The sequence below is a fragment of the Lontra canadensis genome, unplaced genomic scaffold (genome assembly GCF_010015895.1).
Source record: "Lontra canadensis isolate GAN:19392208 unplaced genomic scaffold, GSC_riverotter_1.0 scaffold103, whole genome shotgun sequence".
Taxonomy (NCBI): domain Eukaryota; kingdom Metazoa; phylum Chordata; class Mammalia; order Carnivora; family Mustelidae; genus Lontra; species Lontra canadensis.
Window position 1 is genome coordinate 4597499 of NW_022631097.1, and position 12977 is coordinate 4610475.

The 12977-nt window shown below is 38.1% G+C and overlaps 1 protein-coding gene across 1 annotated transcript in view; it reads right to left on the reverse strand.

Moving 5' to 3' along the window:
* MIPEP (mitochondrial intermediate peptidase) overlaps window positions 1-12977 on the reverse strand; it is a 167165-nt gene that overhangs the window by 63310 nt on the left and 90878 nt on the right. The window contains exon 16 of the mRNA XM_032838178.1: window positions 10873-10992. Coding sequence (XP_032694069.1) covers window positions 10873-10992 — 120 coding nt within the window. The remainder of the gene's footprint in view (window positions 1-10872; window positions 10993-12977) is intronic.

Sequence of the window (12977 nt, forward strand, 5' to 3'; positions counted from 1 at the left end):
GTAAACAGGAAAGAAAATAAACCCTAATAGCAATAAATCGAAGTCTTCACACCCAAACTGTGTGTAGCAAGTCTATTTTCTCATAGTGGGTGTTTTTGTCTTTCTTCTTTTTCAGACTTAAAATAACGCAAAACTCCATATAGAAAGATAAATAAGGCAAAAGTGCTTCCAAAATCTCTCTGCCCTCTTCCATTATATTGATTTCATCTCCCTACTTCTAGCCTTCCACATGGTGAAGAGGTCTGGTTGAAAGTTAATCTGGGATGAGCACACAATATAAACAACTGGGTTTTACACTGGTTGCACTCCATCTCCCAACTGGTAAATTAGAGGTTACTTTCCTTTGCACATATTATCATGACACCACCAAAGTCAGCTTCAGAATCTGCTTTAAAAATTGAGCAATTTCAAGATGGGAAGCCCCAAAATTACATATAAGTTGTATGCTAAAAGTTCATTTATTAGTCTGTTATTTGGGAACTCAGAACACACATCCAAAATAAATGTTCTACAAACAATATTCCAAGCTACCAGGCAGTCAACATAACCCTGGAATCAAAAAAAAGAGCAGAGCGTTATGCTGTTGTAAGTGCAGTAGCAGAGACAGAAAATAGTATTTTTAAATTCTGGTTTTTGCTGGTACTTGAAAAAAAACCTACTCCAATTAGATTTTCTCCAACCACATTAGCTGATTCACTGTGTGCCCATTGCTGAAATATTCCCAAGTCATCTCCTAAATTACCCTTCATCTTACTCAGCAAATTCTCCCTGCTCAATGCTGCCCATGACCATAGCTTATAGTCCAATCTCTCTCTCTCTCTCTCGCTCTCTCTCTCTCTCTCTGGGGTGATGGTCTTTCAAATCTATATAGCTCCAACCTTGATCTGTTTTCTGGGCTTCAAACCCATTGATCCAACTGCTGCTCACAGGCATCTCCACTTGGATATTCTACTGTCACTTTAAACTGTACTCAACATCTTTGCACCCCTCATGCCATAAATACCCCTCCTGTATTCCATGTTCCACTCAATGTCACCCTGGTCCTCCTTCACATCATTCATTCCCCACTCCTTCTCTTCTCACCTCCCAACTTATCAAACACCACATCCCCAGGGCCCTGCTGGCCCATCCAAGCCCTAAACCACTCCTCTACTCTTCCTAGCCACCTGTTAATTTTTGCCTGACCTCCAGGTGGTTGGCCAGATTTACACCTACACAAATTCTTACTAATCAGAGACACCACATCAGCAAGGTTGAGGAAGGACTGTTGGAACCAGATGGAAAAACAAAGGCCCCCCTTATTCTCATGAATATTTCAGGTACAAAGCCCCTCCCCTTTGGAAAAAAATGAGGGTCTCAACATATCCTTTGTATTAGCTGTTTTATGCTTCAAAATATCTCAATCTTTCAGCTTTTATGTTCAGGCCATCTGCTCACAAAGCAATTTGTAGGGTTCAAAGAATATTTTGCTTAATAATGAAATGTTTGACAGACAGCCAGACAAAATGATAATTATGTATACATACCCCCAAATAAGCCATTGCTAATACAAGCTCCACGAGGGAAGGATTTTGGTCTGTTTCATCCGCACTATATCCGCATCTCCTAGGCAGTGTATGGCATTCAGTAGGCACTTAATAAAAATATATATTATAAATATATCAATTATTAAAAATAATTTACAAATGCTATCTATAATAATATAAGTAACATAACTGAATTAGAGATAGGGATGTAAATTGGGATTTGGAAATGGTTTTTTTTATGCTACATCACAAAAGGGTATTTTCTCTTTGATATGTCTGACTAAATTTAACACAACTTCCAGCTACCATAATGAGAAGGTCTGCTATAGATAATTACACTTAATGTGAATTATATAAATCTCTTCCATATAATTAGACATTATAGACATAAGTCTCAATAGGAATCAATCTCCAGGGGCAGAGGCCTTTTTGAAATGATGTATCTTGAGCATGTGGAAGCCAATGAGGTATGTTCCCCGAGAAGCCTGCAGCACATGCCCACCCAGAAAGATGCACAGGCAAGCAATGCGTGGAGATCATACCCATTCCCGTCTCCCCTGCCTCAAGCAAAGTACAACTCATTTGCTACTTGTACTCAGTGTCATACTGGGCTTTCATGAATGTGTCACTGGATTTAAAAAACTGGAGCTTTTCAACGTGGAAGGAATAATATTCACAAGAAACATGCCCTCCTTTTCACATTCTTTGTTGGTGTTTGTTCTCACACGAATAATGACCAGATATCAACATGTCATTCAATCCCAGTAAAGTGCTTTCTTAAAGTATTCTTTTACTTTAGCTTTAATCAAGACAGGAAATTTTAAATTAAAATGCACAAGAGAGACAGTCTTCTCAGACATATTATTATGATATTTTCATGAAATAAGGACAGGTCCTCAGGACTTTCTTGTTCTGCACATATCAGTGTTTTCTTTTTTCCTTTTTCTAAGATTTATTTATTTAAGAGAGAGTGTGTACACATGAGTGGGGGAGGGGCAAAGGAAGAGAATCTTCAAGCAAGCTCCCCACTGAGTGGGGAGCCAGACTCGGGGCTCGATCCCAGGACCATGAGATCATGACCTGAGCCAAAACCAAGAATCAGACACTTAACAGACTGAGCCCCGCAGGTGCCCCCACATGACTGTTTTCAACATGAGGTGGGTAAAGGACCAAGAAGGTCTCACTGGCAGCAGATCCGTTCAGAGAATACTGTTACTCCTGGGAGAGCTCCATGTGAGATGCAGTTTGACCAGCAAAGTTCACAAATCTACAAAGTTAGTTCAAACAGGTGACACACAGTGAGTCATTAACACATCTTGGGAAACTGCAGTCTATCAGCAGAGTCAATTGTTCATGCTTTGAACTTGAAAAATACTCAGGAGGACAGAACGGAAGGGTCATAAGGCTAGAGCAGGTTTTGCCCCAGACTCTCCTAGACACAACTGTCTCTCAACTGCTCCAGAGTACTGGAGTATTATAAAAATAAAAACAAAGCATTTTCTACTCTCTGAATTAATAATGGGGGAGATACCTAATCATCTAGAAACAAAATATTCTGAGAAGAGATGGTCGTTAATATGTAAACAAAACTTTATGCTCTGAATAGAATGAAAGTGCTAACAGTATAAGACCAGACTGTTGGTTCCTGCTGTAAAGTTGTCCTCTACAACCAAGCAAGAGCTTTTTGGGTTCCTAGCAAACTACTGCTAAAATAGCAAGAAAATCACAAATTAAATCTGTCCCTATATTATACAAACTACTTTCACTCTCTCATAAATATTACCAAATTGCTGACATAATAAGGCCATTTATTCACTTGAAAAACGAGCAGCCATTATTCATTGCAGAATATTAATGGAGCTTCCCCTGTCAAAGAGTTGCATATAACTGCAGAGTTTGCTAAAATATGACCTACTCGGGGCTAATGCCTAGAAATGAACCAGGAAGACTTTCATGGTCAGCAAGCTTGGGAACACAGCACGAGAGACTCGTAGTGTTCATTAGCTCACTGCAGATGCTGAGGAGCCCCGCAGTAGAGGAGCCCATTTCACGTTATTTAAACGAGTCCCTCTCAAACATAACTGATGGGATACTTTATTCCCAAGATGAGCTATTAATGCACTTAGGGAGACGTTAACGTGGACACATTCATAATCACCATCTAAAAGTTCAGACCACATTACATACACATAATTTGTGCAGGCTCTATCAACATTGTGAATACTCATCAACATTATGAATAGGTTATTTTTTTTTTAAGATTTTTATTTATTTATGACAGAGAGAGATAGTGAGAGAGGGAATGCAAGTATGGGCAGCTGGAGAGGAGGAAGCAGGTCCCTGCTGAGCAGGAAGCCCGATGTGGGGCTCGATCCCAGGATGCTGGGATCATGACCTGAGAAGGCAGACGCTGAACGACTGAGCCACCCAGATGCCCCGTAGGTTGTTGTTTAAATTATTTTCTCCTTTTCTCATGGTTTCATTTGAGGGAATAAAAGGATTATTTTGAGAGAAACACTTTCTGGAGATAAGTTATAGGAAAATTGTCACTCTTTCGGTCGGTAAGGTGGGATGCTCTGAAGCCCCCCTCCCTGGTCGATACTCATGATAAACCCGCAGTCATTCTCCATTCTCCATTCTCCATTTTCTCCATGTCCATGTCCAGCTTACCACCAGAATGTTTAAACATTCTGCCTTCTACAGTTGTCCCATCTACTTCAGTCTTACCTTCTCCATGGCCACTTTCCTAGTTCAAACCACCAACTCTATCCTGGCCCCTGAGTAACTTCCCAACTGGCCTCCCTAAATCCATTCTTATGTTGCAGCCAAAATAACCTCTTAACATTTCAAAATATCTTCTACATACTCTTTTCCTACTACATACTACTAAGGCAGGGAGAATGATGAAACTATCAACGTTATACCCACTAATAAATTTAAGAAATAAGACACTTCTAAGACTTCTATGATCCTACTCATTGCTCCAGAGGTATATACCATCTGAACTTTGTGCTTACTATTCCTTTGCTTTTCCTCATAGTTTTATTGCTTATGTATTTACTTACGATACTGAACTTAGTTTTGCATTGTTTTGAATTTTATTATAAATGTATACGGTGGTTTTTTTTACTTGACATTGTGCCTGTTAAATTCAATTGTGCCCATATCCCCCAATTTCCACTAAATAGTATTCCAGTTGATAAATATGACACAAAGTATTTACCCATTTTCCATTGACAGACACTTGGGTTCTTTCCAGAATTCTACCTCTTCCTTTTTTTCTGTGTACAAACAGTGCTGTTATAAACCTTCCTATTCTTTTTTTAAAATTAATTAATTAATTTATTTGTTTGACAGAGAGAGAGATCACAAGTAGGCAGAGAGGCAGGCAGAGAGAGAGGGGGAAACAGGCTCCCTGCTGAGCAGAGAGCCCGATGCAGGGCTCGATCCCAGGACCCTGAGATCATGACCTGAGCCAAAGGCAGAGGCTTAACCTTACACTGAGCCACCCAGATGCCCAGACCTTCCTATTCTTAACAAGACAACACTAGGTTGGATATATAAGTTGTGTTGCTGGGTCATAGGGAATGTCCATCTTCAGTGTTACTGATAATGTCCAACTGTTTTCCAAAGAGGCCATACCAAATGTGCACACCTACCCGGAGACGTAAGAGCTCCTGTGACTCCACACCCTTGTCGACACTGGGTATAGTCAACTGTCTTATTTTTTTGCCAGATGGATGAGAATAGGCGGCTATCCTAATGTGGTTTGAATTAGCAGTCATTGATGAATATGGAGGTCATTTTATATGTCGTACTGCACATCTATGCCTTTTGCCCATTCAAAGAACTTCAAAAATACTCCTTTCAGGATGGTATATTTTATGCTATGTGGGTTTTTTTTTTTTACCATAATGAAAGTAAATAACTAACTAAAGAAAATATCCCAGTTATAGGTGTTGAAAATACCTACTTCCAGTCTGTAGCTTTCCTTTCACTATTTTTTACATTTCTTTGATAAACAGAAGATTCAAATTTCCATATAGTTGAATTTATCAGTCTTGTCTTATGATTAATGCCTTTTACACTGTAAATAAGATATAAAATAGTCTGAGTAAGTAAAACAGTGCAATCAGAAAGACATCCTTTTGTATTATCTTCTAAAAATTTAAAGCTTTACTTTTTTTACTTTTTTTTTTTACATTTGGGTCTTCAACCCACTTTATATTTGTGTGCAGAATGAGACCAAGATACAAGTTTCGTCTTATCCATATGGATGATCAATCCTTACAGCACCATTTTTAAAAAAGACTAGTCTCTTCTTGGCCCACAGATCTACACAGCCACCGTTTAGGCTCAGGAGTCCATACATGTGTCGAAGCCACATTTGGGCTCCTGGCTCTGTTCCACTGGCTCTGTTCTATTTGTCTGTCCCACACCGTCCCACTACCTCAGCTCCTACTGCTTAATTTGGACACTAATCCCAAGTGGGCAAGTCTACCAACTTGCTGCTATTCTTCAAAACTGCCCTTGCTATTCTTGGGCCATTGCCCATCCATATAAAACTGTACAGGCTCAAACAAACAAACCAATAGAATTGCATTAAATTAATTGGAGAATAACACATTAATTGGAGAAAAAAATTAATATCTTTTTGGTATTAAATCTCATCTATAAATATGGTTCAGTTCCTCATTTATTTAGGATTTTGAAAACAAAGACAATACACTTTTTATTTTAGATTTTTTTTCACGCTTTTATTTAAATTCCAGTTAGTTAACCTACAGTGTAATATTAGCTTCAGATGTACAATATGGTGATTCAGTACTTACATACAATACCCCATGCTCATCACAGCGAGTGCACTCCTTACTCCCCACCATCAATTAACCTATTTCCCCACCTTCTTCCCCCCCAGTAATCTTCAGTTTCTTCTGTATAGTTAAGAGTCTGTTTCTTGGTTTGACTCTTTTCTTTCTCCCACTGTGTTCATCTGTTTTGTTTCATAAATTCTACATATAAGTGAGATCCTATGGTATTTTGTCTTTCTGTGACCGACTTATTTCACTTAGCATTATACCCTCCAGCTCTATCCACATTGTTGCAAATGGCAAGATTTCATTCTTTTTGATGGCTGAGTAATATTCCATTGTGTGTGTGTGTGTGTGTGTGTGTGTGTGTGTGTGTGTTTGTAGTGTACTTTTGTACACACACACACACACCACAGCTTCTTTATCCATTCATCAGTTGATGGACATTCATCTCTTTCCATAATTTGGCTATTGTTGATATTGTTGCTATGAACATGGGAGTGCATATATCCCTTCAAATCAGTACTTTTGTATCCTTTGGGTAAATACCTAGTCGTATAATTGCTGGATCATAGGGTAGTTCTATATTTAACTTTTTGAGGAACCTCCACACTGTTTTCCCCAGTGGCTATACCAGTCTACATTCCTACCAACAGAATTAAAAGGTTCCCCTTTCAACCATAAGAGACTCTCAATCTCACAAAACAAACTGAGGATAGGGAGAGGGTGGTTGAGTTATGGACATTGGGGAAGGTATGTGCTATAGTGAGTGCTGTGAAGTGTGTAAGCCTGACGATTCACAGACCTGTACCCCTGGGGCTAATAATACATTATAGGTTAATTTAAAAAAAAATCAGTCCTGGGCATGTCATGTACAGCATGGTGACCATGGTTAACAATACTCTTTTGTGTATATGAAAGTTGCTGAGAGAGTAGATCTTAAATGTGCTCACAAAAAGAAAAATTTGTAACTGTGTGTGGTGTTAACTAAACTTACTGGTGGTCATTATTTGGCAATATCAACATATGCCAAACCACTTTATGTTGTACATCTTAAACTAACATAATGTTACTTGTTAATTATATCTCAATAAAATTGGAAGAAAAACAAACAAACAAAAAACAAGAAAAATGTTCTCCTTTCTGGGCGCCTGGGAGGCTCAGTGGGTTAAGCCTCTGCCTTCGGCTCAGGTCATGATCTCAGGGCCCTGGGATTGAGCCCTGCATAGGGCTCTCTGCTCAGCAGGGGACCTGCTTCCCCCTCCCCCTCTGCCTGCCTCTCTGCCTACTTGTGATTTCTCTCTCTGTTAAATAAATAAATAAAATCTTTTTTAAAAAATAAAAAATAAAATATTCCCCATTCTCCACATCCTTGCCAACACCTGTTGTTTCCTTAGTTGTTCATTTTAGCCATTCTGACTAAATGAGTTGCCAACTCATTGTAATTTTAATTTGTATTTCCCTGATGAGTGATGTTGTGAATCTTTTCATGTGTCTGTCATCTGGATGTCTTCTTTGGAAAATATCTATTCATGTCTTCTGCCCATTTTTTTTTACTGGATTATTTGTTTTTTGGATGTTGAACATTATAAGTTCTTTAAATTTTGGATACTAACCTTTTATCAGGTATGCCATTTGCAAATATCTCCTTCCATTCCATAGGTTACCTTTTAGTTTTGTTGATTATTTCCTTCACTGTGTAGGAACTTTTTATTTTGATGAAGTCCCAATAGCTTATTTTTACTTTTGTTTCCCTTGCCTCAGGAGACATGTCTAGTAAGAAGTTTCAATGGCTGTGTGTGTTCTCCTCTAGGATTGTGATGGTTTCCTATCTCACATTTAGGTCTTCTATCCATTTTTAATTTATTTTTGTATATGGTATAAGAAAGTGGTCCAATTTCATTCTTCTGCATGTGGCTGTCCAGTTTTCCCAACACCATTTATTGAAGAGACTGTCTTCTTTCCACTGGATATTCTTTCCTGCTTTGTTGAAGATTAGTTGACCATAGAGCTGTGGATTCATTTCTGGGTTTTCTATTCTGTTCCACTGATCTATGTGTCTGTGTTCGTGCCAGTACCATACTGTCTTCATGACTACACCTTTGTAATATAACTTGAAGTCTGAAATTGTGATGCCTCCATGTTTGCTTTCTTTTTCAGGATTGCTTTGGCTATTTGGGGTCTTTTATAGTTCCATACAAATTTTAGGATTTCTTTTTTAGCTCTGTGAAAAACTGCTGTGGTATTTTGAGAGGGATTGCATTAAATCCATAGATTGCTTTGGGTAGTATAGACATCTTAATTATACTTGTTCTTATTTTTAAGATTTTTTTTTAGTAGGTATCTCATACTCTTTTTATTTCCACAATGGTATCTTTAAAATTGTTTTTCAGTTTGTTGATGATAAATAGAGATAGAATATTAATTTTTATACATTGTTTATCCAAAAAGTTTCTAACTTCTCATTAATGTCACTAATTTACCTATACATACTTAGGATTTTCTCAACAAACAACCAATCATCTGCAAATAATGACAGTTTTGTTACTTCCTTTCTAACGCTTATATTTTTTCTTTTCCTGCCCTGATGAATGCTGCACTGAAGAATTCCAATGAGCATCCTCAACTTATTCTTTATTTTTATGGAAATGTTTGTTATAAGCTTGGTGATGAATTGAATGAGAAAATGCAGAAGTTTCTAAGTAGGAAGAATAGAATACTTATGCAAACCTAAACAAGCTCTGTTTCTTTGAAAAAAAAAAACAAAAAACAGAAGAAGAAGAAGACGATGATGACGACGACAACAAGCCTTAAAAGAGTCTTTCTTCAAGACACCTGGGTAGCTCAGTCACTTAAACCACTGCCTTCAGCTCAGGCCATGATCCTAGGGTCCTGGGATGAAGTCCTGCATCAGACTCCTTGCTCAGTGGGGAGCCTACTTCTCTCTCTACCTCTGTCTGCCACTCTGCCTGCTTATGCGCGCGCTCTCTCTCTCTGACAAATAAATAAATAAAATCTTTAAAAAAAAAAAAAGAGTCTTTCTTCTCTAAATGTAGCTATGCTTCTTCTAAAGACCAGTTAAAACAATGTACTCAAAGGGCTACGGCTACTGACAATAAACAAAGGAGACAATACCAGCAAAGAGATAAACCTGTATATTTTCTCAAAAGGAATAGTTAGCTTATTCTCATTACCACAAATTTTCACTAATATAGAAAATCCACAGCTCAGTAATACACGGCCTTAGAACAATAAATTACATATAAGGTCAAAAATAGGTATGTAGCATGACTAGCATTACATATTTGGGGCACATGATTAAGCTTCTAAGACAACCAAAACTACTCATATGAAGTATTATAAAGACAAAATGCACTGTTACTTTGTCTAGTCAATGTGAATTGTTCCCATGTACGTCTGAGTATCAGAACCTGAAGATCCACTAGACAATTAGCCTTAACTGGCAAGCCTTTACTCAGTGTTTTACAGTTTACAAAGTATCTTCAAATTCATTCTCTATCAAACTGGCTAAGCTGGAAAAATACAAACCGGACCCTACCAGTAGCTACCGCAACACCTCATCAGGGCTGCCTGCCTGAGAACGAAATGAATCCCAAAAAAGACAGACCCGAGAAATGGAAAGAAAGAAAAACATTTCGAACGAAATGTTGTGTAAGAACTAACTAGATCCAACTTACCTGAAACCAAATACACCCTTGCACCTTCCAGTTATGAGACTCAATAAATTCCCTTTTCAGCTCAAGAAATAGGAGTTGGGTTTCGACCAGCTGCAACTCAGAGTCCTAAGTAAGTGTCAGTCGCATTGCTAACTGCACCAGCCAACACTCTCTCTGCCACACCCAGCCTCCCCCCAGCAACGTTGGGGCAATGGAACAGCATGATTTCATGAACCCCAACGCAACCTAAATGATCTTAGAGAAGACGGGTAATGCGTATGAGCCTCACTATGAGCCCCAAATATGGAGATATTATCTAATTTACAGGTTTGAGAGTGAAATTCGAGGTTCTCATGCAAAGCAAGTAGATGGAGTCTGGCATCTAGCACTAAATAATGCTCCCACTTTCCAATCTGGCCATACTAAGTGAGATAGGATATGCAAAACTTATATTATAATCCCTGATACAAATAAGTACTCAATAAATGTCAATTTCTTTTGCAATGAAAATGATTAGGGGCTGATCATCACATTCATCTTACACCACTAACCATCTTTTCCATTATAGGAAAATAACAAAAAAGAATACAGACTAACTCCAATGACCATTTTCACCCACCACCTTTCCAGGAATCCAGAAACACACTGCTAACAGGAAGAAAATAAGCACATGTAAATGGATGGTTAGAGATACTAAATGGGCCAGGCAATTTCCAGCATTTGTCTGTTGGAAACCTTGACCTACATGTAGGGATTTCAAATTCTGCAAGGGGAAGGTGACCATGACCTACTCACTCTGATAGAGATACTAGCTGGACCATTCAATGGCACACAACAGGATCAAAATGCAAGACTCACAGTATTTGGAACGTATGGCAAGCCATAAAATTTCTCCTGTGTTTCCCTGAGAATGTCTGTGGTTGATGTCCGCAGGGGGTGCTTCCCATGGTAGATCTGATCCAGAGTGGCATAAAAGACCTAGACAGATGAAAATGTCCACTTAGTCTTGGCGGTCCATCCTTCCATCTAAGACGTGGTGGGCCAAAGACATTATAAGCATACCAGAATAATAATTACACATACCAACTGAAAACATTTACAAATTCAAGTGTATATGGCTTGAGACATATTTGTATCACATTTAAGACCACACTGATGATGAAAAGGAAAGCTTTCGACCGTTTTATGATGAAGGATATTAAAAAAATTTTGGACACTATCTATAAGGTACTCTTCATGTACAATGGAGTAAATTAAATTTGTGACCACAAAACTGGAATTTGGCCCATAGATACCTATAGATATACATAAAATATATGGTTGGAAATATGAAAAAAAATGAAGTTACAACTTGTGACCTTCTGGATCTCATAAATCCTGTTTGATCTCTTCCTTGAATCCTGCCATATCTTAAATGAGGGCAGTGAAATGGTCCAAATCCCAGTTTTGTGAGAAGGGACAGAACGTGAAATAGATGGGGTAAGGTGAAGTAAAGGAATAGCAATCTTTCATCTGGCAAGTACAGATGTTACTAAGAATTCTGGTGCAGCTGTTGCCAAGTCTGGAGCTAGGGCCAAACCGGCCCCCACACCCGGTGTCGGGAGATACCAGGGAAGCAGCTGCTGTACATGGGTAGTTCTGCCTTATGGAGGTGACCAGGAGAGAAATGATCACTCACCTCTGAGGAGAGGACACAGGGCATTGAAACGTGATAGAAGAATAAAGCATTAGTTTGAACATGAAATCTGTTGCTTATGAAGTTCTGAAAACTAAATTTTACAGAGCAAATTTGAAGTAAAGATAAAGGGCTTTTTCACTGGAACATTTGGCTTGAGTATTAACACTGTTTGGAGTTCACCTGAAGCAAGGAAGTAGAAAATTTGCTTTATTTTAAAGGAAAAATTCTGACATGCAATTATGTTTCTGATATGTATCTTTCTGATTTAAAAATGGAATTTGTAGAGAATGTGCAGCTGTTGACTTAAAAGAACAGAGGATTAGTTTGGATAAAAGAAAAAATTTAAATGACCTCTAGCTCTTGGCTTCATCTAGATATAGAATTATGGTTCTAAATTATAAGTCAAGTTTGAACCTTCCCTAGAAAAATACAGACATTTCCTAAATATAAATATTGCTTTACTCTAACTGGTAATCTAAACATATAGCTAAATACAGCTCTTTCAATTCTATATTCTATAATGAGTAACAATGCATAAAGTAATCAGAGGAGCCAAAATTACCCATCCGCATCTTGTCTATATTCTAAGAGAGTAAGTTATTAGGAACTGCAACTTAAATTCTAACTTCCACTAAGGTGCTTTGTTTTTTTTTTGTTTTTTGTTTGCCAATCTATAAACGAATCGGAATTTAAAAGTTTCATTCCTATAGTTATGCCTTCCACAAATGAAAGGCATAAACATGGACTGACTTTTTTTTTTAATGATAAAAACAGAGCAAAATAAATGAAATGTGCATGTGTTTCATGCTTATTTGCTGATAAAACAAACAATTCTAAAGTGATGAGCCTATTTGCCTACCCAGGGAGACCAATAGCCTTATAGCAACAGAAAAACAGGAGCTTATTTTTAAAACAATGCACAAGAGGGAAAAAAATTGCCCTTTTAAGAACATTGCATATACCCCCTTAGAAACCTGGAACAATTCATTTCCTTTCCACCCTTATTTGTCTGCACTGTACAAGGGGGCTATTGTGGAATAGGAAAGCTGGCATGGGGAGCTGCTCTGGCAAGAATCTGCCTCCCTCTCCTTTCTCTTCCTCTCTGTCTCTCAGGGGGTTATTCGTTTGGGGGAGGGGGCAGGAAGGAAAGGTTGGTTTTCCATTTTAAAAGAAAATCTTCAGAACAAATATTCAAAAAGAAAGCCACAACCCAGGTTTTTAAAAGGTAGGACTTCTACTATAGATATCAGCAAATCGAAAGACTTTTGCTGAGAAATGCTATTTT